The sequence below is a fragment of the Ciona intestinalis genome, chromosome 5 (genome assembly GCF_000224145.3).
Source record: "Ciona intestinalis chromosome 5, KH, whole genome shotgun sequence".
Classification (NCBI taxonomy): Eukaryota; Metazoa; Chordata; class Ascidiacea; order Phlebobranchia; family Cionidae; genus Ciona; species Ciona intestinalis.
The window spans coordinates 634999-660063 of record NC_020170.2 but is presented as its reverse complement, the minus strand read 5'-3'; the positions used below and the strand labels follow the sequence as shown (position 1 = coordinate 660063).

General features: G+C 36.4%; 3 protein-coding genes and 5 non-coding genes across 10 annotated transcripts in view; 7 read left to right on the top strand and 1 right to left on the bottom strand.

The window, feature by feature from the left end:
* Positions 1-4230: 4230 nt before the first annotated feature.
* On the top strand, positions 4231-8394 carry LOC778789 (homeobox protein Hox-A2). The gene is made up of 5 exons (XM_009860412.3): positions 4231-4524; positions 4774-4885; positions 6168-6346; positions 7327-7426; positions 7688-8394. Exons 1-5 carry the CDS (start codon positions 4282-4284, stop codon positions 8392-8394), a joined length of 1341 nt encoding a protein of 446 aa, XP_009858714.1. The 5' UTR covers positions 4231-4281.
* Positions 8395-12669: 4275 nt separating this feature from the next.
* On the top strand, positions 12670-12725 carry mir4086 (microRNA 4086). The gene has a single exon (NR_034481.1). It is a non-coding gene; the product is annotated as a microRNA 4086 (primary transcript).
* A 74-nt stretch (positions 12726-12799) lies between these two features.
* On the top strand, positions 12800-12857 carry mir4070 (microRNA 4070). The gene has a single exon (NR_034463.1). It is a non-coding gene; the product is annotated as a microRNA 4070 (primary transcript).
* Positions 12858-13141: 284 nt separating this feature from the next.
* Positions 13142-13189, top strand: mir4066 (microRNA 4066). The gene has a single exon (NR_034459.1). It is a non-coding gene; the product is annotated as a microRNA 4066 (primary transcript).
* A 571-nt stretch (positions 13190-13760) lies between these two features.
* mir4085 (microRNA 4085) lies at positions 13761-13816 on the top strand. Its single transcript, NR_034480.1, has one exon. It is a non-coding gene; the product is annotated as a microRNA 4085 (primary transcript).
* A 201-nt stretch (positions 13817-14017) lies between these two features.
* Positions 14018-14070, top strand: mir4056 (microRNA 4056). Its single transcript, NR_034449.1, has one exon. It is a non-coding gene; the product is annotated as a microRNA 4056 (primary transcript).
* Positions 14071-14863: 793 nt separating this feature from the next.
* Positions 14864-25065, bottom strand: part of LOC100178964 (F-box DNA helicase 1) — an 18255-nt gene continuing 8053 nt past the window's right edge. For 2 of the 3 annotated variants that reach the window (XM_026834478.1, XM_026834479.1), the window contains exons 16-21: positions 24458-24619; positions 17346-17469; positions 16757-16881; positions 15976-16107; positions 15695-15830; positions 14864-15448 (exon numbers count right to left, since the gene is read on the bottom strand). In XM_026834478.1, the coding sequence (XP_026690279.1) occupies positions 15384-15448; positions 15695-15830; positions 15976-16107; positions 16757-16881; positions 17346-17469; positions 24458-24619 (744 nt within the window). In that variant the 3' untranslated portion in view covers positions 14864-15383. The remainder of the gene's footprint in view (positions 15449-15694; positions 15831-15975; positions 16108-16756; positions 16882-17345; positions 17470-24457; positions 24620-25065) is intronic. The other variant, XM_009860249.3, reaches the window with a different exon arrangement.
* Positions 19159-23755, top strand: LOC100176644 (NADP-specific glutamate dehydrogenase). The gene is made up of 11 exons (XM_009860248.3): positions 19159-19428; positions 20217-20310; positions 20468-20596; positions 20663-20734; positions 20978-21172; positions 21457-21610; positions 21665-21840; positions 22046-22143; positions 22397-22598; positions 22779-22938; positions 23389-23755. Exons 1-11 carry the CDS (start codon positions 19298-19300, stop codon positions 23478-23480), a joined length of 1503 nt encoding a protein of 500 aa, XP_009858550.1. The 5' UTR covers positions 19159-19297; the 3' UTR covers positions 23481-23755.

Here is a 25065-nt window from a genome sequence, read left to right as displayed (position 1 = left end):
GTGGTTTAGAAATGGCGAATGCGGACAGCGCTGTAGCAATATAGGTTAATTCAAAATTACTTATGTGTTAATGACAAACCCCTTGCGTCTATAATAACAACGGTGTTTTGTAATTTTACAGAAAGAACTTTCAGTCTTGGTTAACAAATCCCAATGAACTCAATTTAAATATGAGACTCACATATTTGTGTCATAGAATATTTTACTGCTCTGGTCTCCCATAAACAAGCAAGAAGTAACGATGAATAACGCGATTTTTGATCATCCCGTAGGCTTCTCTGCTTGCCTTGAGTTTGCGTTGTCTAATATATCATGGCGAACTCACATATAGCAAAGACGAATACTGTATATTAGGGTGATGGGAAAAAATGGGACACCCTTTTCATTCTATTTTCTCGTCCCATTTGGTAGGAAACAAAGAACATTCAAAGAATTATAAAACCGTATTCCCACGACTTCCATAAACACTTTTTAATAGTTTAAAGCACGATTAGGATATACCCACCTTGCCCCACAGCACTCTATATCATTTTTTGCATAATCCACCTATTTCAATTAAATCAGTAACAGCATTATACAATTGTTACCCAATACAAGTATGTAAACATCACTATATAACAATACACTCCATTCAAATATATTTGTATATTTATCGGTTCATATGCCGATAAACACAACGAAATGTAGCCAATGATCCATAGTCTAACACTCTACATATATACAATGCTAACCTCATTTCACAGTACGATGTAATTTTATTTGCCCTGTGTTATCATAAACTGGATTTGTTTTTTGTATAAATGTAAGTAACAGCAAAAATACAAAACTTTGACATAAATTGCCCACACACAATAATGTAGAATTTGTAGATTGAAGATTACTATAATAAAACCAAGTAAAAATAAAACAGCGGATAGTGAGGGGTAAGATGGTACATGTTTTTTTTCTATTTCCTTCCAATTTAATGGTAAGCAAAGAATATTAAGATAATTATACACCAATACCCTCTCGACTCTAAACCAAAGTTGTTAATTGTTCAAACCACGATCAGGTAATATGGGATTTAGGTGCTAACAGCATTTGTCTTACCCCGGAGTAATATAGTATGTGGGGTAAAGAGGGGCATCCTGTAGAGTAGGATACGTTGTTTAATTTCTGTTTATGTGTCTTCTATTTGATGATAAAAAAACATGTGAGAATTACGATTTACGTAAAAAAAATTGCGTAAAAATAATAAGAAATACTGCTCGATTTTATGTGGCCACTTGGTGGCTAACGATAACAACCTTCACATAAGAAAACAAGGAAACGCTATGTTTGTTTTAAAATAGGCAACACAAATTATTCTTATAGTAGTAGTAATGTCAGTAGCAACATTACATGTACATGGCTTGCTCGGGATGTAGTTTCTGTAACAAAATTTATAAATATTCTTTTGCCCTAAGAGTGTATGTGGGAAAAATATATGTGGAAAAATTAAATTGACATTCAGTTTATTTTTTTGACTTGTGATAACATAAAATTTATTGAAACATTTACAGTGTAAATGTTTCAATAAAGGAGACATTGTTGTCGTTTGAGTTGTTGTTGGGTCGGTTGTTGTAGTTGTTGCTTTAGAAGGAGCCATTGTTTCGTTTTAGTTGTTGTTGGTTCGGTTGTTGTTGTAGAAGGAACCATTGTTGTCGTTTTAGCTGTTGTTGGGTCGGTTGTTGTTGCTGTTGTTGTAGAAGGAACAGTGGTGGTCTTTACAGAAAGGAAAACGTATTTATCATTGAAGTTTTAAATAGAAAGTACCCCTCGTTTTTTTTTAATTTAAAATCACACGCTGACACAAACACATTCGTATGATCCAGTACATGCGTGGTAACTAAAAGCGGATACGTGGCGTGTCAAAAAAAATTGTCGTTGTCCTAACACGTGAAGAAAATAAGTGTCATTATCAATTGATCCAATCCACTTGTTTGATGGTGAATATGAGAAACACACTTTAATGCCTGGTTTTATCCATTGATAATAATATGAAACTTTTGTGTAAACACCAGAGTAACGTTTGTTACCACCGGATATTAAATAGATAACCGTGGATGTATATGCAAGGTGAACGATACCTTTTAATTGTCCTCTGGCGCTTACATGCAAATTCGGTAGTTTATTTCCGTCATAAATGGAATAAGCTTACGGTGTGCTTTCTCGCATGGTGGGCAAAGATGGAACATAAGCAGATTTAATTGTGCCATATTCAAAAAAAATAAAAATCTCCTTTGGAATGAAGAAGCTACTTTAATGATCATTCATATTCATAACCCTAGTAGTGCCGACCTGAAATTGTGGTCGCGTTCAACACTAACTGCGTCTGTAAAGTCTACGCAAGCAAACTGAAGCAGGAACTTACCAGTGACACCTTGCGAGTAACGCAAGCCATTTTAGCAGTTCACCAATCCCCATCTAACATATCTTTTCGTTTTTGAGAGTTTGTTGTTAATCTTGTCTACCGGTGTATTGTTTTACTGTCGCCGTGGGCGGTGCCACATCGGGATCAGGGAATCTGTTTTTGAGTAAAAGGATATTGATGGATTCTAGGCGCTGTTATCTCCGTGAAGGTATTTATGTTCCTGGGCAAAATATTTTTATTGTTAAAAGATAAAAAAAAAACGCGTGGCAACCACTGAGCTGTACGCACCCAGTGGCGGCAACACTTGGCCACCATAGAGGTCCCGTTTAGCCATTTCCAAATTCAATAAAATATAACTCTATACCCCAAAATTGATCTTTCGTATTGTGTGTCGCCGGCTGTATACAAATGTATTTATGGACATTATTTAGCATATTATGTAGTATATGTCCACATTACACTTTCCTTTGTACAGTTGAGTTATTTTTAAAAGTCAGCAATAGACGTATAGTAGGGTGGGGAAAGATGGGACACCTTTTCATTCTATTTACTGGTCACATTTGGTAGTAAACATAGAACATTCAAAGAGTTATAAAACCATAACTTTACAGCTTCCATAGATCTTAAAAACAGGATCAGAATATTTAAATATTATGTGATAAAGGTGTCCCATTTTCCCCGGACCTACTATATATATAAATACTTGCTTATGCAGGTTGAACTAACGACACGAAACACGTAATACAAAAGCAATTGTTCCGACTCAATTCATTGAGCACACTGTTAGTTTGTACCGCGTGATTAGTTGTCTTGTAATGAAATTATAAGGCATTAAAATGACTCTAAAAATGTAACAGCACTTTGCATTTGAATTACTCAAGTTTTGTAAGCAGAAGTACAAGGTGTAGTTGTGGATGTAAGAATAAGGCGTTTTAAACATTTAAACAATCAACAACGGTCTATGAGCGTCGTCAGGATAGTTTTTTTTGTAATTCTTTGAACGTTCTTTGTTTAATAATAAATGGGACATGAAAATAGAAAGAAATATGTCCCATGAAACTTTTGTGGTTTATACTTTAAAATAACATTTAAGCATCTCTATCCATACACAATTTTTTATTTTATTTTTTTTTTTTGGTATGCTTCTTTAAACAGTGATCGCCTTTGTCGTTCTCTTTGCTGGACTGTGGGAATAATGTCGAATAATACCGTAATTTTTTTGGTCTAAACTAAAATAGTAAACGTAAAAGCAGATTTATAAGTGACCTTGCCCAATATCCCAGCTTACATTAACCTAATTTATTTAATTTACATTTAGTATTTTATACTACCAAAAGTGTAAACACCCCAAACTAAGCTTTCAGAGCATCATGATATATAAAATGCAGAAATAAATACCATATTTTGTTATTAAAATTAAAAACAGTCTATTCGTTTAACCCGATATGTGTAATTGCGATGCTGGAAATTACAAATATTGAACTTTATGCGATCGCTTCATGCTGTGTGACCCGACGCAAAGGGGATTAGTGGCACAGAGAAGAGATATCCGAACTGCGAAGAGAAATGAATAAAAAACGAGGTTTCTCTCCCCCCGAATCCTGGAATCAGAAACATTTTACCAGCATATCAATGTTCGTTTGCATCAAAACAAGTTGCGCATTAGGCGAGTAAGAGTTTCAGAAAAAAATATTTAAAAGAACGAATAAATATTTTAACTTTTGGTATGATAAAGTAAAGGGTTAGACGGTTTTATGTGTTTAACTGCAGCATACTTAATCGATTTAATATTAAATTACATGACATATTTTTCTTACATTTTATATTATTTTAAATTATAATTTTTTCATATTTTTCCTATAGGGCTTTTCTATTTTGCGACTTGAAATATGAATATGTTTTTAAGCAACCCGTTTCTTCAAATGTGCTATCCGTCCGCAATATCGGGACAGATAAAACCAGAGACACAAGTTCCACCAGGATTCATCAAAAACAACCAAACATCACCTCCATATTCTCTGCCGTATTTATTCCACTCTTCATCGACGGAAAGCGACAAAATGTCGTCATCAGCCACCGAGTGTTTTTCTCCTGTATTTACTCGGCGATCTACGGATACTTCGTACAAAACGGTAAGTCGAGTTGACGGCCATTTTATACGAATCTTTGTTTAGAACTTAATATGCACCCAAGTACAACGTCCTCGGTACAAAAACAAAAAATATGGCTGCGGTGTAACAAAACAAATGATAATCGTAACGTCTAAAAACACTAAACTGTCAAACTTGCTGTATTGTAAGTTCAAACAGATTTATTATACCACACACCATGGAATGTTACACTTTCAGTAAAATTAAATTTCTTTACTTTCTCACATTAAGGAAATGACGTCAGATGCAAGTTTGTCGCATCAGTTACCTAGTGATTTATGGGCACGAAACTCATTTTTATCCCAATGTATTCTGCAAAACTCGAAAGAAGCAAACAGCACGGGTGAGAAATGTCTATTTATCAACGCAGATTTCATATAGCAACGCAGATTTCATTATTCTATTTCAGTATTCGATATTTGGTGTAATAAAACCGCCGAACACCAAATTTAAATGATTTTATTTTAAACGATCTCGACAATAATATGCAGTATAATCACATTTTCAATAAAATTCAAGGCATTCGTAAACGAGGTAATAGTTCTAGTCGTCCTTAAAGTTCAGTGTCCAGGTGTTTCGTCGGTGATAAATTGAATTTGATGAATTTTAATATTAAAAAACATCTTAAGTTTCTTACTCACGCAGGCATTTATTTCAGCTATTTACGTTTATTTAGATATCCGATTCAAATTAAGTAAAAGTCAAAATTATTTCGCCGTCTTTGTTTGCTAATTTATTTTGTAGATTAAACCGCGTTGTAGCTTTATTATAATCGATCGTATTAAAACAATGCGTGAGTATAAGCAACCATCATTTACGCACAAGCGCACCGCCTAAAACAATCTCGTTTTGTCTCTGGAGATGACAGTAATTTACGATGTCGTGAAAATCCGTATATTTGCGTAACTAATACCCGGCTGTTCCCCGCCTACCAATGCCCGATTAGGCCGCTGGAAAATTGGCCAATTAAGACACGATAATAGAATAATAAAAGACGTCTTCCCGCGTTGATGGTTTGGTTGGTTACGGTTCTGTTCCGCACCATACGCCGCACAATCAACTGCCATGAAAATTGAAACAAGGTCTCCCATCTATTCTGCTTTAGCATGTGTCGCTTCGTAATTAACCTAATCCCTATACGTTGGGTCGATTTCATTAAAATAAATTAAATACTAAATTCGCTTTCTTACACTGGGAATATAAAATCGTTTTGAGTTATGAATTACTGGAACGGTCCGCTCAAAACACTGCTTATCGAAATTACAGAAAACGTAACTATATTCGTCTAAACAATTGTTAGGTTGCACATATATATGTTTAATTATATGTTATTTAGTTAGTTATTACTAGTTTACGGTGAGCATTTTGTTTTGTAATTTTCAATTTCGATTTATTTAATTCGCCATTTATAACAAAGCACCGAATATATTTGAATAACATGATGCAAACGTATTAACGGTTATATACCTATATATAGATGTATTGCATTGACGAAGTATTTTGAAATTCTGTGATTAAATTCACGTAATTGTGTTACAGTTACATAACAACCGTTTTGTAAGTCGTTATTTTGGTATATCCAACCACCAAAATATATATATATACATATGACTTGTGTTAAACAGATTTTTACGACGATGATTCGGCAGAAAACCAACAAAATAAACGACGACGTACAAGAACAAACTTCAGCACTTGGCAGTTAGAAGAGTTGGAAAAAGCTTTCGGAAATTCTCACTATCCAGATGTATACATGCGAGAGGCACTGGCACTTCGTCTTGATCTAGTGGAGTCACGTGTCCAGGTTACTTAATTAAATCTCTAATAAAATATGAAAGATGGGAGACGATGATAAACAACGATGTGCCGATTTATTAATTACGTTTGTCGGTTTCAACAGTGAGGAAGGTTCTTTATAGTGCGATTCAGTAACCCCACGGCCTACAATACATAATACAAAGTTACTCTCTCGCCGCCCTAAAGATTTTTGTTGATACAATCATTTTAATTATAATTGTGTCTTCAAGAACAATATTTTGTATTTTATGTTTTTTGGGGGTCTTTTTTTATAAAAAGTATTGTCTGGGAAAAACATTGGCAAAATATGTCAAAAAATGAAATTGCTGCACAGTTATCCGAAAATTGGAAATCCGAAAGCGGAAAATTTGTTGAACGGGAATCGCGTGTAATTTACTCCGTTGTACGAAAGCCTATCATTACGACCAGCAGCTTGCGTGCGGTATTGGTAAGGATGAAACATACGAAGAAAATCCAGCCTAGGATTTGTCAAGTCACCACTTCTCTGATCTATTCTCTTGTTCAGTAAGCCCTCGACAAAATTTGATTTCGCCAAAGCTCGCTATTATTTACGCTGGCTCGGGGAAACTATAATTGAAACGTGGTAATTTGTCGTTCTTGCGTCGGTAGGCGTGGAAATAGGTTTTCTTTTGCTCGTTGGCATTTCGTTTTCACTTCAAAACCCCATGTTATCTGTTGTGTTCGACATCCAGTTATTGACAAGAAATAATGAAGTTTCCGTGTCGCTCTAATCGTTTCACGATTCTTCTATTCAGACAGATTATGGGTTAGTGATGTAGAGATTTCGAAAATGACCACGCTGTTTATACAACCTAATCCAAAGCTTTGTTATATTTTGGGTTCAAATTACACGTTCTGCATAAACTTTGTTATAATTTTCATTAAAATGAACATGTAAGAATTTTATGAGAGGTTTATTTTTTAGTTTTCATTAAAATTTTAAATTAAATTTGTTTTATTTTCTAGGTTTGGTTCCAAAACCGACGAGCAAAATGGAGGAAGCGTGAACACACGAAGAAAGGGCCGGGTCGTCCTCCACATAATGCTCAACTCACGTTATGTTCAGGTAAGTCTGATTTATGTCGTCATCTTATTTATGCATCAACAGACCTTAACAAAAAAGTCGTTGAGAAGTGTAAATGCCATTCTATGTTCATATGTGTTATAGTTTTTAATTTAGAGTTCAATCGTTTTCAGCCTTCCGTTAGATGTCTCCAAATGTAGGGATCAAAATGGTACTATTTTACATAAAGTAATATCGTTTCTTCTTTATTGCATCGGCCTTCGTATGTTTTCTGGTTTTAAATAAAGAAAATATTCAAAATAGGTGAGCCGATGGACCCAAGTGAAATCGAGCGACGAGAAAAAATGAAACAAGAAAGAAAAAAGCGAAAACAAGATTGCAATTGTAAAAGCAGCTTGAATGAGAAGCAAGGCAGAAAAACATCAAATAACCAAGATTCGATCTCACCTCACAACGATTCATGTAAAGATAGAAATATTATTCAAAAAACATGTTGCGACTCACTGAATGCAAAAAACAACATTTTGCTTCCGTGGTTGGTAAATCAACCTCCACAAAGTATCAATCATGAGTTGAAGATCAGTGAGAATGAAACCTTAGGTTCGCCCCTTTCAATCGAAAACGATAATCAGATGACCGACGGACGTAAAGAAATGTCTGATGCAAATCCCATGACGCCTGGTTCACGAAATTCCCACTCAATTGAAAATATTCTTTACAAAAACAAAATCGCAAAACCTCAATTCTTTAACCACGTGCCAGGTACGAGTGGTACCCTTACGTCACCAAGTAGCAGTTTCGGGAATTTACCCATGCAAAGTTCCCCTTTGTTCGCTGAGTTTATACGGAGAAGCAGCATATTCTCACTCTTCCCAAACATCCCGAAAGAGCTTCAGGAAAGCACAGCTGCAGATTTAAACAACTATACGCGACTCTACCAGCAATACCAATTACAATTACGTGTATTCTCTGACTCGTTTTCCAACGCGCTTAACAAAGGCAAGCAATGATATTATACGATTGATAGTTTCTTAATATTCAAGTTCATTTTTGTTGAAATGTTTGCAAAATTACTGCCAATATCGTAAGAAATGTAAACAATGATTGTTAATTGAAGTTATATATCTGTACATATAATAATAAATAGACTAACCGAATGTACAAACCGCGTAATGCAACAGGTTCGTAGACTTAAGCAATTGTAGTGATATTATTATATAACATCAAAATAATCTATAGTAGGGTGGGACGAGATGGGACACCTTTAGCACATAATTTCCGAATATACCAATTGCATTTTAAACAATAAACAACGGTTTCTTTAGAGTAGCAAGGATAAGGTTTTATTATATGGTAGGATGGGGGAAGATGGGACACATTTTCATTTTATTTTCTCGTACATTTTGGTAGCAAACAAAAAACATTCAAGGAATTATAAAACCTTGTCCTCGCGACTTTCATAGACCATTGGTAATTGTTTAAAATACGATCAGGATATTTATATATTTCGTGCTAAAGGTGTCCCATCTGCCCCCACCCCACTATACTTTGAATGTTCTTTGTTTACTACCAAATGGGACGAGAAATAAAAAGTATTCCATCTTCCCCCATCCTTCTATAGTGTTTACCAGTCTCAAACCACAGTTGAAAAATTCAATAAACCAACGTTTACACATGAGTAATTAATATTGGCTTCAGTGCTGTCTCGACAACAAGCAATATCGTTGGGTGGTAAAACAAAGCCCTAATGACATTACTTTTATTTCATATTGATTTCTGTTTAACTAAGCAGCGTCTGGCTGCCCTTTGATGACGAAATTAAATACTGCTTTCGTTTAAATCTTAAATTTCCGTTGCTGCTATGAAATAACTAGAATGTAGGGCGGCTAAAAGTAATTAAAGCAAGTAAACACAGCCGTATGTGATGTGTATTCTGAACTAATAGTGGAACATCAATATTTTGTTGATACTGTATTTGATATATAGTAGGGTGGGGGGAGATGGGAAACCTTATTGTACTTTCTCGTTTTGGTAGTACACAAAAAATAATCAAAGAATTAAAAAAACATATCTTCACGACTTCCGTCGACCGTTGTTTGATTAAAACATCAGGGTATTTTAATATTGTTTGCTAAATGCGTCTTAACCCGCAGTTCTATACATACATATGATAGCTTTCAAAATAAACTTAGTAAATTAATTAACGTTTTTTTTACGAAAATGGTACTTCCTGGTACTTATTACCAATGTATATCGCCTCGCAACTATTAAAATAATACACAACTGTCGTATAGACGAATACAAACATATGTAAGTAATTGAGAATCGACGTCGAATGTGAATTTTCTTCCACTGTCGCTAAAAACACAGGCATCGAGTAAAATCTATTTTATCAATTTCAATATTTCGATGTCATGACAGAGTGACGGAAAATAATTACTTTTTAAAGCATGAGTGAGTCTCATGAACTGATCGCTTCATGTTTGATTAGCGTATTTGGTCAGCGGTCGATATCATCAGCTGTTTCATCGATTTATATGCGGATAAGCAAAACTTCTACAAATGTCGTATAAACAGTCAAAGCAAAGTTGTGTATTCTGCACAAGTATATCTATTTGTAATCTCTGCTAAGAAGTACTGTCGAATTTTAAAATAGTATAGTAGGGTGGGGGAAGATGAGACACCTTTAATACATATCCAAACAGCCGGATCGTGTTTTAAACAATTAACGACGGTCTATGGAAGTCGTGAAGTTACAGTTTTAAACTTCATTAAATGTTCTTTGTTTACTACCAAATAGAAAGAGAAAACTAAATGAAAAGGTGTCACATCTTCCCCCACTCTACTATATGTTTCGCTTTAAATGATCACATACTTAATGACTATATATGAATACTTATTGGTAAGGTGTTTTGTATGTGTCGTGCTACGTCACAAGTACCCCGTTCGAGCTGGTAACTATTTTTATCGTCATTTTCTGCTGTATCAGAGTCCAATTGTACTGCCGATTTGTACCAGTCAATGTCTTGTTAACTTCGTTTGCTCTTGAACTTTTCTGTCCCGAAAATTGTTCGAAAACCGCACCACCTCATTAAAAGTAAAAGATTGTGTCAACCACAACCAAAAATAAATTGCACTTTAATTAATCGTGCGCGTTTTAAACATCCACTAAACCCTCGGGTGGCGAATTATCGATCCAGGAAACGCCTGCAATAGACCCAGTGGCGTATCATCGACCCCGCGAACCCCGCAGCCGCAAGGGGGCCCACACGAATTAGGAGTCCACTATAATACCCGATAGAAAATTAACCACATATAAAATGTTGTTATGTCGCAAAATAAGCTTCGCCGTCGTAACCCAATAACATGACATCGTACGTGGTAATTTAAACATTTAAATAAGTTTGTAAAACGGGGGTGTTTTACAGTAGAAAGGGAGGGGTTTAAGCCAAATTTTTTTTCTTAAAACGCCACTGAATAGACCGTTGCAATGAATTCGAACGATTTATTTTAAAAGCGAACACGAACGTAAACTAGCAGTTTAACACCAACCGCTATGCGGCGCCAGAGAATCACAAACAAAAATGGAATCGAGACGAAGCTGTCGCGGTAATTTTGTTTACATTTATAAAACCAAGAAATACAAGCCAAAATAGGGCAAATACGTCACTGCGGATATAGGCAGAACAATAAACGGTATTAACCCTGAACATTCAAAACCTGAAATTGTATTGAGTAAAAACGAACCTCGCATAGGTGTTTGAAAACATATACGTTGCTTCATTTGAATACAAGTACTTTTGTCATTCGTAGCGGAGCCGACATTGGTAAAGCGGAGAAGGTTGAATAACAGCCAGGTGTCTGGGAGACATGTTATATAAAGCGGTCGCTCTTTTCCGTGGGTGCTGGACAAAGCTAGAACGGGGTTGGAAAGTCCCGTGGAACATTCGAACGAAACCTTATCTTACGGGCGTCACTAGTCCACACACAGTCTGCAGACAACCTTGGTTGAGAACACGCATCAACAGTACAACCAGTTGATGAGGTTCTGTGATTTAGATGTTGTGAAAAGGTACTCGATCAAAATGTAAGTAGCTTAGAATTAGAGAACTCGATATTATGTTTAGTATTTTCCTCTATAATAGTTTTAGCCCTTGAATACGCATTTCAGTATATTTTGTTACTTTTTCTTCACCTTGTTAACAGGTTTTTAAAGTCAATATGTTTTGTTGGAGTTTATGTAGTTTTAGTAAATGTAACGAACACGACAAGGTTTACAAAAGTGTTTTCTATATGTTTTTACTATTTTAACCGACAGTCTGTGTATCGAAGAATTGTCCAGTGCGGGTCCAAGTGCTACTGAAAACAGCGACCTGTTTTGCGGCTTTTTAAATATTGAAGTACACTCCGTATTATGCACATGACTGTCTATATTTATTTTGTCGGTAGAATACATTGTTTGATAAGAATACATTATCTTTGCTGTGTTTACCAAAGTTGAAATACCGTGCGTGTGCTTTCTGGAAACTGTTTGTTAGATAAAATACCGAATTAACAAAAAAATATGTTTGTGTAAAACACTTCTAATCAAATTATTTCAAAGGTTTCATTGTAGATGTTGTTGGCCCTGATCGAATTTCAAACCAATCGTACGGCCAACGTTTCGTTGGGCTCGAAAGAGGAACTGTTCTCGAGAAACGATTCTCACTGACGTAATGATCACGCGACTTGGTCACGTGACATTCTTACACCATCATTCGTAATGCGCGTCATAGGGGAAATTCCCGCTTAACACAATGAGTGGTATAAAGAGAAAAGGTAAAGCGCGTGGCTTGTTTAGATGAGTTTTTAGCCTGCAAGTATGCCACGTGTCCTAGGTTATTAATTAAGGTGTTATGAATGAATTGTTTATTAAAATTACCCATGCATAACAATGTGATGATAAGGGCATGTATTTAGTATTTATTTTTTTATTGGCAGAGCTGTAAAGCCTGTAGGAGTTGTTGAGCGAGTTACAGAATACGTCTCACAAATTTGCAGTTGCAAAGGTTAATGTTTGCCACGAATGTAAAAAATATTCTCATAATGTGAATAATGTAAACAAGGATGTAGGTCGGATTGTGGCGTTGATTTCGTCAATGTGTCGCAACCTGCTATGAAATCACTTTCGTTTGGGAAATTGTTGCGCAACAAACTTAACAGTTCCGAGAACTAAGTGTTGTTTTGTATAGTTTTGTAGTTGAATGAGAAACGTTCAGTTTAGTGCTTCACAACGTGTAAGTCGCGGGAGTTTCCCATCAAAATACTTTTTATAATTTTAGCATTTTGATGGCTACCTCCCAAGGTTTAGGCACGTACTAACTTCCGGGTTCAGACAAAAAATGACAATGAAGTATTTTCTGTGATGTCACTGTTTCGAATGTTATGCAGGCACGTGCACGTCATAGAGCTATGCACGCGTCACGTGACATCGAACCAGTGCGTCACGCAACAACATTGGAAACGAAACAAAAACGTCACATTTCTGCATGTTTATTCTGATAATTAGGATTTGTTCCCAGTTTTCCAGAAATAATGTGGAGACCTGTTCACCATTAACCGTTCGTCAGTTGGTTTGTACACAATGTTTACGCGGTAATACAATCACCAATAAGTACCCATTCATTGCGCGCACCAGATGGTTATTTGCATTTTATGTGCACTTGACTTTTCCGTCGTAATTTTCGTTTCCGTAATGCTGGAAAAGCCGATTCATGTCCAGATGTGGTGCAGGCATGCGAAAGTTGCATGCCTTTATCATGTCCGAAAATGCTTGAGCTTACAAACTACTTCACGACTGTGTCCACCCTCGAACGAAGTGTAAATACGATCCGCATTGATAATGCAGACTTCCAGTAAAAAAAATATAACTAGTCCTAAACTGTAAGTTAAACCACCTTAAAACACACTCAGGTCAACACGCAGCAGTTAGCCTTCCTTTGACCTAGGAAGTAACCATGGAGAAATAATATGTTGCTTGTGATAGTGGTTATGCATCAAAGCACCAATGATGGAAATGTACAAAACGTTTCCGCCATCCAATTGTCATCGAAAAAGAATTTCAAAAACGTGGTTGCGCCAGTAGACGTAAAGTACCTCGGGCAATTTCGTTCTATTTTTAGTTGGCGTTCCTCGTTCTCTTGTTTGTTCGGTTCGTCTCTTTTAGTTTGTCGATCCTGGCGGTGGGCGTATCAACGTAGCGCTGAAATTTAAACTTAATGAAGTGGAAAACAATAAGAACGCCTGAGCGACCTGTAGCGAAATACGGAGTTATTTGAATACAGAAGCTACAAATTCTTTTACATTTCATCAAACAGATTTCCATGGTGACCTGGGATCGCACGTTGTGCAGGCAAGCAGGAATAGAACAACCTGCTGTGTTGTCCAATTGTGAAACCATGTGACCACTTGCCAACCAATCAGATGCCAGTATAAAACACGGAACCAATTTTAGTTTCGGAAGTGGCTCATTTACATATAAGACGAAATATTCACTAGTGTACACATATACGTATTTCGTGATTTGTAAATACTATGGAGAATCTATAAAGTATTTCATCTATTGTCCACGAAAGTATATGTTCTGTCACTAATACTGATGTAGAACAAGGCATGCGCAAACAACCGCGCGTCTTGTTCTACTCACCAACAGTGATTGGTTTCTATCAACTATAGGTTAAAACATATAGAACTGGGGAAGATGGGACACCTTTAGCACATTTTATCCAAATATCCTGATTGTGGTTTAAACAATTAACAACGGTCTATGGGAGCCGTGACTCGTGAGGATAAGATTTTAAAATTCTTTATTTACCACCAAATGTGACGAGAAATATAATGGAAAGGTGTCCCATCTTCCCCCATCCTACTATATTTTGATTACAAATGTTGACATTGAAGATTCTTAAGTAAAGCTAATTATTATTTTTACAGGTGCCGTTAATTATACGAATAGTTAATGTACATAAGGCCCGCGTCCAAATTATTTAACAGTACAAATAGGGTGAAAAGTATGCGAGGCGTAGATGTGCTTGAATTTAAGGTTATAGGCACCTATCAATTCGATGGCGAAGATGGATGTAACATAAGAGGTCACGATATCATTTGACAGAATAGGGGAAGATTGGACCTTTCATTTTAGTTCCACTTTTTGGTAGTAAACAAAAAACATTCGAAGAATTATAAAACCATATTATCACGACAACCATAGACCGTTGTTAATCGATTAAAACACGATGAGGATATTTGGATATTATGTGTTAAAGGTGTCCCATCTTCCCCCACCATACTATATCGTAGCTAATAATTTGATGTGCTAATGTTCGAGTTGTTTGTTTAATCATTCCAGGTTTTATTTGTGTTTCTGTAATAGTGTAAGCTTAAAATTTTAACTTTTCCGTGACTTGGTTTGTACAGAAATAAATTTGATCACATCAAAACTGGTTCTTCCGCATTTGTTTCCTTTAAAGAAGATCACGAAATTACAGTGAGAAAGAAAGTAACATGCACAATGTGAAGAAAAGAAAATTATTATAAAATTACATTACAAACTGTAAAAAGGCAGTGAAATATAAAACATAAATTCTAACGTTTATTGCATTCAAGTATAAATACCCACCGATTCAGTCGGTTGATTGGGATTAGTCCGCCTATACTGCAATGGTTTGGAAATGTTGGTTGTTTTTTCAAAGTTTAATTATTTTGGTGAATGCTTTTTTATAAAAGGTGTGTAAAACGGAATTTTAAAAATAAGATCTTTGATTTTAATTAACGCTTAACATTTGGAGAGCGCCAAGAAAAAGAAGCACATGTTTAATACACCGATGAGTATGAAAACACTGATTAGCCAACGTTATTTAAAGGTCAGTCTTAATGAATTAAAGCAAGATAATGAATACCAAAACACAAAGTCAACAACAAATGTTTTGCGTAGAATATTTTTAACATCGGATTGGGCACTTTAAGGATTCCACTCTTCCACATTATGGCCGAATAAAAGTGCTTCCATAGGTTCTGGAAGACAAACTATAATGTTAATTATAAGTTGAAGATGGGGTGTGCCAGAAACACTATATTCTATTTGGCGAAATTCCATCTACATAAACAAAGGTTTAGGTGTTCCATTGTTCCAATTTGAGATAAGTATAAAACATAGTAGTCTGTGAAATAAAACTATTAATTTGTTCTCTCCACAAACCTCCACTGAAACCTAATAACTGTAGCTGTACTTGAAATAAAGCTACATAAAACAAGTTGCACTTCTATATTTACCGGGTGCAGCTTCACTTGACTCTGCAGCGCCATCCATCGGTTTGGTTGCGGTAATTCTGGAATCGCCAACAAGTTGAACCCACCCTGGTGCGCATGCGCACGCACAAGCGCAACACAACGAGCCACCATCTTGCATCTAAGTAATACGAATATAAGTTTTCATTATAAACCTTAAACAAGACAGTTGACACTGTAAAAATAAATATACGTGGTCGTGTGTAGTTACTCTTGTTCTAAACACAATCTAGCAGTCACTAGTCAAAATAGACAAAAAATCTTGCCGATTTTATTTCTGGTCGGTGTAGTGTCAGTACAGTATCGTCTGTAAGAAGATTTTTGCATTGAACGCAAAACACGCGTGAGGTTGGGTCGGTGAAACACTCGGCCGTCGGTGTTGGGGTGAGAAACCGTATCTGGGAACATGAGGAACATAAAAACAGTTAACAAAATATAGCACGACCCATTTAATGCATTAAGTGTGCACTACATGGCACTACAAGAAAAATAGGAAAATAAGATGTGTTTAATAGTAAAATATGACGTCATGTTAACTAAATACGGTAATTTTACAAGGTTTTTTTCATCAGCGAATTCCCTCTGACAAAATAAACCGTATGACAAAATAAACCGCTAGTTTGGTCATGTGCCACACGTAAGTGGCGTTTTTTTTATCAGTACAGGAAAATAACGGAAAATATACAAGACAGAAAAAGAATTCTTCAAAATTATGGGCGTGGTTTTACTTTAGACAAAATGGCTACTATGTCGTCATAGTTAATCAAACATAGTTCAAATTTAAATTTTACCCAAAGCAAGCGATAGAGAAAATTCGTCGTGGAAAGGTACGTAATCTTGGTCATTTAACCGTGTTTATTTATAAATTGAATTAAAATATGTCTACGACCAATGCAAAGTAATATATCGTATATATATTTTATACGTTGTTTTAGTTATTGGCCAAAACATAAATTTACCGGATACTGGAGTAGCGCCTGGTATATGCAATGTGGGGATACCTTCCCGCCACTGTTAGGTACATGCAATATTGGGGGTTGTACTTACGTTAAACTGTTTTAACAAACTGCTCAACGTTGGCGACAGTATCAGTGATTTACGTGGCCGTGTAGCAGCTACGTATAATAAGTTCGCTTCTTCCTTCATTCCAGGCGAAGGATTGTTACCGATACCTACATGTATTGGTAGTCAGGTTATTAGCTTCGTATAAAAATATCAGAAGTAATTTATACCCAATATAAGGAACTAAAGGTTTCTAATTTACTTCTTTTACAAAAAGTAATATATGATGTTTAAACAAATGAACAGTGATGTTTTAACCGTTTAATAATTAACTTGGTACCGACATACCGCACAAGTTTTTATTGTATGGAAAGTAAAATATGTTTTGACGAATGTTTGCTATAGCTACTCTGTATCACCATCTAGCGATAAGCGTGAAACAAACATTTGTTTAAATGAATGAATGTCCTTGACAATTTATTCTCGTGTAGCGAAGTAACTTTGCAACATGGGTGTTTTATTTCATACACTATGTGTTCGCTGTCATTTAACACGTACTTTATGGCTGTAAAACAAACAACTTTTTGTGTGCTCTAATATAACTACAAGTCTACAACATCTGTAACACACTTACTTATGTGACGTAGAAGGTGTGATGCGAAATCGTCGCATAAGGAAATTGTATCGAATTCCAAACCTTTTGCTTTATGTACTGTGCTCACTACTATATCAGCGTCTTGTAAGTTTCGTGGAAGATTCTGAATAAAATACTTTGTAAGTGTTCATGTCTATAACAATCAATATAAGTTTGTCCGGCGCCGTGGTATAGTGGTTAGCGCGCTTGCTTGTAACCCAGAGGTAATGGGTTCAAGGCTCGATGCTGCTACCATTGTGGGCGTATGTGTCCTTGGGCAAGACACTTAACGGCAATTGCTCCAACCCAGTGGTTACTAATGGGTTGTCTAAATTATCAGAAATACATAAAAAAGAGAAAAAATCCAAAAAAAAAAATAATTACCCACAAAGAAACATACATGGTAACTCGTAAGCTGGCACGAGGTGTTAAACCCGTGTGATAACGACTGTCGTTTTCCGGCCACGCGAGGATAAAGTAAGTTACATTCATTACATTCAAGTTATGATTTACAGATTTTCTGGGGGAACTTGGTTAAAAGTAGCCATTTTTCTCGAGAACGGTTTGGAAAAGGGCTTAGCGTCAAAACATCCAAAATATAGTAATTAAAAAGTAAAAATCTTATTAGATACCACTAGTATGATGAAATATATTTGGATTAAAGTTAAAACAATAAATTAATCACAAATTTGTATACGTGGTAACCCCGTAAGCGGGCATGAGGTTAATGAAATAGAACACCGGTGTTTCAGTTTATGAGGCTGCTCTCAACGTGGAAAAAATAAGTTACCTTTATTAATTCGTTCATATTAATAACACAATACACATAGATTGCAAAAACAACAAATGCAGTCACGCATCAAAAGCAACGATGTTAGCAGCCTAACTTTTGTAAGAATCTACGTCATAAAATAGTAATGGCGTATCTGTGAAATAAGGCGTCCGTAATCTAGTGCGCATCGCTTTCGTGCATATTTATAATACAGAGACGGCTTAAACTATAGTTAATAAGAAAGGCTGTTCATTTTTACCGTCCTGTATTTTGTTTCACGGACAATGAACAACAGAACGACAATGAATTTCGTTTGTTTTTAACCTCGTTGGCCCTAAAAGCGTAAAAGGTAAAATGTTTTGTCACAAACAGTATGTGCTTCATACGCAGTTATACGCAATTTATGTGCTTCATACGCAGTTAAAATGTATAACATTACAATTTCGCATAAAAGACCTGTATTAACACAACAGTCAGAAGCCGACCGAGGTAGACAGTTACTCGACTAACAAAACATAATTTTACGCGCATCTTTTCACGCGCAGTTGACGTCGGTTCGTTTCACGGTCGCATTATTCTTGCTTCGAGATATTTTTGTTTTGCTGAAACACCAAGGTTACGGTTGTCTTTTGGTGCTTAGCATATTGTATTTGGAAGTATGTTTTGTAAGTTCAAGTTAGTTTTAGACATCTAAAGTTATAATAGTCGATTAATGATTAATTTACTAAAAGAATTGCCGCAAGACGCGAGTTAATGATCCAATGGCAAGTTTAATGACGCATTAACGCTACAGCATTTAGGAAAAGTTATGTTAACTAAAAGTTAATGAACTTACGTTATAGTGCATTTTGGTATTTTTGCAATTTGCAATAAAGCTAAAAACGTCTTTGGGAATACGGGCTCATAAAGCTGCCCAATGAGAGTTTCTGGTGGTTGAAACAATATACTTGTTAAGTACGGCATATGATTGGCCGTGAGAACAACTCGTGTGTCGGGATGATACCGCTGACGCTAAGCAGAGTGCTTTATTGTTTTAAAGCATTAGGTAGAAGTGGCTTTATCGTGCGTTGAAAGTCCTCTTGTTTGTGAGTTAATATAAAAAGGTGATTCTTTGTTGTACTTTTGGATTTGGAGAAACCCGGAAACAATATTTAGGTTGTATTCGTGAAACTGCTCGACAATGACCTCGTTTAAAGTTCTGCGTGCAAGTGGCTTGGCGAATGCGCTGTTTTCACGAAACGTAGCACCTACGACGGTGGGCATAAGGACATTGGTGGGCAGCCGAAGTAACTGTGACGTCACGCTGACCAGGTAATTATGACGTAACAGTTTTATACGTCGAGATATTTCTGTGAAGTCAGGCTGTTGCAGACAACGATGATTCGTGATAAAGATACACACATGATGTATAAGTTCGTGTAAACAAAAGTTATTTTACGAATACGAGCAAGGATCAAGTATAGTCATTGTAATGGATTTCTATGGAAACTCAAGTAAAGTGGTTTATAATAAGTTGACACTGGTCGCAAGAGGTCACTGCGGTGCTATAATATTAATAACTACGTAATTTGACAAGGAGCGTAAATAGTATACACTGATCGGATCGCACTGACACATTAAACTTAATTAAAAACTGGCAAAGGATATATTAGGTTAACATTATATTAGGAATGGTGTATGGTGGCAAAGATAACAACAGATTTTGCAACCGTTAGCTGCAAATTTTTTCGCAGCATATCTTGGTTTGCAAATGTTACACAGAACAAGAGAACTCAAGTGTCGGCGACAAGAAAAAGGCTCTCTCATATTCAATGCTACATGAACAGGCAACGTCGCTTAGTTTCCGGTGAAGTCGAATTGCAATGAAGATGATGCGATCGATAAAACGAAATTTGAATTGTTACAATTTACTAGGATTTTCGTTTAGTAAGCATTAAAACACCTGGTTCGACGTTGTGAAAGTTAAAGCGGTCCGTCAGTTACTATTAATCGAGCGAGTTAAGATTTCAAAACGTGCGTTGAAACGTTAGTCAGGCCATTGTTTGTTAATACAGCATTGTTATTTCACAATCGTAAGGTTCGTGTGCCTGTTTTTACAGATATTTCAGCAGCAAACCGAACATAATGGCGACATTGGACGAAGTGCAAGCTAAAGTACGAAGCAGGGATCCAAACCAAACTGAGTTTTTGCAGGTTAGTACCTTATTCAATTTTCAACTTGTTTGGGTTTTATTCGTGTTTACAATTCTGTAATATCAGTTACATTCGTTCAGTAACTCTTTTATTTTTTTTGAGTGTCATCTTTTTAGTGGTTTTCTTGAATTAAGTGCAACTAACCATCTTGATTCAGGCGGTGGACGAGGTGCTCATTTCATTGAAACCGTTATTCGATCGCTACCCCAAGTACTTGTCAGTTTTGCCAGCAGTGTGCGAGCCAGAAAGGGTGGTACAATTCCGAGTACCATGGCAGGATGACAAGGCAAGTATATTGGCTCATTTGCTGTTCCAAGAAATGCAGTTACTCATTCAACTTCTTATCTCACAGGGTGACATACAAATAAACCGAGGCTTCAGAGTCCAGTTTAATCAGGCCATTGGCCCGTACAAGGGAGGCTTGGTAAGTAATGATCCCAGGAAACGTGCTAAATATGTTTGCAGCGTCAGCACGCATTTATACTGTTGGGTGGCAAACAAAATATTGGCGTGTGATTGGACGGTTGAATGTGGCGTGGCTGCTGACTTATCTACTTATTAACCGATAGTTAGCATAACCCGGATCAACTTTTGCCGTCGTGGTGAAATATGCAGTTACATTGTAACACTTATTATTGCGAAATATGACCTGACTCCATTTTCCTAGCGTTTCCACCCATCGGTCAATCTGTCAATCATCAAGTTTCTGGGCTTCGAGCAAATATTCAAGAACGCACTCACGACACTTCCAATGGGAGGCGGCAAAGGTGGGTGCGATTTTGATCCAAAGGGAAAAACTGACAGCGAAGTTCTCAGGTTTTGCCAGAGCTTCATGACGGAGTTGTTCAAACACATTGGCCCGGTAGGTTACGTTCTCACTTTATTCTTTTATACCCAAGCACGCTTGCACGAATGAACGTAATCGGTTAGGATTTCTCAAACACACATTGTAACATCAACTCTAAATGAGGATTGCATGAATAAAGCACGCGCTCATCACGCAAACCAGTTGCTTTCCATGCTGCCTCAGGGATTTAACGTTCACCGATATTGAAACCGCATACACCGTCTTAGTGTTTCTATAACAACAAATCTCTGTCTTTGACGGGTACATTCAATATTACCTAATAGTAATTTATCACACAGGATACCGACGTCCCCGCTGGAGATATTGGGGTCGGGGGTCGAGAAATTGGCTTCATGTTTGGACAGTACAAACGTATTACAAACTGCCACCAAGGAGTGCTGACCGGTAAAGGATGGGGTTGGGGAGGTTCGCTTATACGACCAGAAGCAACAGGTTAGCACACAATTGATATTTATTAGGTCAAGAAGTCAACTGAGTGCATTGCAGGTTACGGATTGGTGTACGCGCTCGACTTTGCGATGAAAGATGTCGGAGAAAGCCTTGCCGGGAAAACAGTAACGTTATCTGGTTCTGGGAACGTGGCACAGTTCGCAGCAGAGAAATGTCTGGAACTTGGTGCAACTGTGCTTACTTTCAGCGACTCTGCTGGAACTATTTACGAGGTGGGAATTAAACAGCCACTGCATTCCGTATATCCAATCTTAAAAGAACGGTAACCGTTACATGATGTAGGCTATAGAAGTTGAAAACAACACAGCTACAGAAATCTATTAGCGCTCATTGAATTGAAATCCATTGACTGAAAATCTATACGAAACACGCAGCTTAGGTCGATCGTCATGAATAATTCATTGTTTTTATTTGTAGCCGAAAGGTTTTGACTCGAAAAAATTGAAGCAGCTTGTTGCTATCAAAGAAGCACGAGGCCGATGCAAAGAATACTTGGCTCACTCCAAAACCGCACAGTGAGTAGTGTTCATCTCTTTACATAGATTCGCGACTCAAGTACCAGAACAATGAACAAAACTAATAGCAAACACTGCCTGTACACCCACTCCAAATACATCCCCATTGCTTTATACTTTATTTACGTTCGTAGTCGTACTATGTACATGCATACGCAAAACCTGTCGTGTACCCCTCTATAAACGAATTACGTATATCTACTCATCAATATTTGTTAATGTGATAAATACAACATAAATAATGCATGTGCAGGTACTTTGAAGGGAAGCGACCATGGGGGGTAAAGTGTGACGTAGCGTTGCCGAGCGCGACGCAAAACGAGATCGAAAAGGCTGACGCCGACAGTTTGGTAAAGAATGGTTGTAAATATGTATTCGAAGGAGCTAATATGCCGTCCAACAACGACGCTATCGAAGTGTTTAAAAACAACAAAGTGGTTTACTTCCCAGCAAAGGTGAATGTTGATATCAAGATGTTTGATAACTAGACTGTTGATGTATTGTGATGTCACAGTTAAAACTTCGCTGTACTCTGTGACGTCACAACAAAAACACACAGTAAGCTTGAATTGAAGATAGAACTACATGTGTATTACTATATACTGACAATGACATATTAAACATTCATATTCAAGGCCGCAAATGCTGGTGGTGTGGCAGTGTCTGGGTTGGAAATGGCTCAGAACTCTGGCAGAGTTCACTGGACAAGGGAAGAGGTTGATAATAAACTAAAAGGAATAATGGAGAACATATACACAACATGTCGGGACACTGCAGCTGATTTGGGACACCCAGGTGAGTTGTAATGTTTAATAAATAATACAGAGAAGAGCATATACTTTATTATACACAAGTACAAGGTTGCTGTTGCAGGTAAATTATTCATAACACAGTTCTTACTACACACAATAAAGGTGACTTTGTACAAGTCATTTTGACCACTCAAACGTTAACTGGAAAATCCATACCTTGTACCAATGCTTGTAGTCTACCGCTGTCACCCAACCACCATAGCTGACATAACATTGACTCGTCTCCCAAGACAATGGTGGTTAGGGCATTTGTGTCTTAGAAGATACAGATTTGATGCTGCACACGCGGCAACAATGCTTAACAGCTATATATTAAACCTAGTGGTCACTCTTAAGCTTGTCTGTGGTGTATGACCTAACACACCTCTGATAGAAGTTCTAAAGTTACCTCGCTATGGTATTATAAATAGTTACATTTTCAACTTATGCACAGGTGACTTCCAGCTTGGAGCAAATGCTGCAGGGTTTAAGAAAGTAGCCGATGCAATGTTTGACCAAGGTCAAGTGTTCACAAACAGCAAATAAACAGGAGCTTCACTGTGGCTTATCATTCATGGCAAGATATTGTTGTGAACACCATATCCACTTGCCCACTAATTTTATATTCGGATTGCTGGAATGTTTTTAGCCGATTTCATATTTCAAAACAATGTTGAAACTTTTACAGGCCCTTATAAGAAACTTGTGTTTCTAATTTAGTTTAATTTAGCTTTTAGTGATTTTTATGTAAAAATCTGTACAGATTGTAACATTGGTGTATGAAACAGCATCAAATATAACAGAGCTTCATATAACTTAAATTGTTCATTGCATTTTGATTAAGACTGCCCCCCATTTAGTAATATATTAGTGCAGATATTTAATTCTCTTCAGACTTTATACGAAAGATAATGATAGAAAAAGGGCACTTGTCTACGCTTCGGCGCACACACATGCTAATTGTGCGGTTTTAAATCTGAAAATTGAGTCTAAATATTAAAAATATGTTTAACGCTTTGATTTCAAGCCAGAGATTAAAAAATAAATGCTAGCATTAAGAATTAAGTGCGGAAAAAAACTGTTCGAAGAAAAAGGATCTATATGACCACTACCGTGCTTAATAATTTTCTGCCAGAGAACCCAACATTCTAACACTGATATCAATATGGAATACGATGACATATCACTCAAATAACATTACTTGTTTAAGAGTTTGGCCAAATCAAAGTAGCATAATCTTTTTGGAAACAAAGTAAATACATTGTTTTTCGTATTATAAAAACTGGTCAATTGAAAGATATTTTTTTGGGTTTTCTACATTATCAGTTCATAAAACTGCTTTTGCAGAAAACAGTGTATTAAATTACAGTTAGGCCAGGTATAGATAATCTAGAAAGTACAGTTAATGTAATGTACAAGGAACTTTAATGAAAACATCCTGTTTTACATTTTTACCTTAACAAACCAACCATATGCAAATAAGTTACCATGGGACCAGTGAAAAACAAATCAAACAATTTTACCTTAAGTTGTTGCACAATCTTAGGAATTCGATTCCCATATAACTTGACAACTTCCACATTATTTATCATCGATGAATCCTCATGAAGAAGCGCATCTTCATGAACTTGTTTCAATGTTTGGAACTTTTTTACTGAAGCACTTTTAATGTAAATTCCAGCTTTCTGTCAAAATAAAAGGTTTTAATTTTTGTAATTAAATAGTTTATGTTTTTCAAATTCTTGATTTAAATGGTTTTTAGTTTTTAAAAATTGGATTTTAATTTTTACATTTGGTAATTACCAGCCTTTTTATTCTTTTGTCCTTTTAGTCTTTCCACATTACTTTCAACCGAGTTAATTTGGAAAAAACCTTCTAAACCTAACCTATGAAGATTAATGTTATATTTAATTATCTTGTCATATCATAATCCATTATTGAAATACAAAAAATTTAACAAGATACACTTATTAACAGAGCACTATACCTGGTTTATGCGTATATACTATGAATGATTGAATGTAACTTACTTTATCCTCGCGTGGCCGGAAAACGACAGTCGTTATAACACGGGTGTGCACCTCGCGCCAGCTTACGAGTTACCAAGTATGTTACTTTGTGGATGATTATT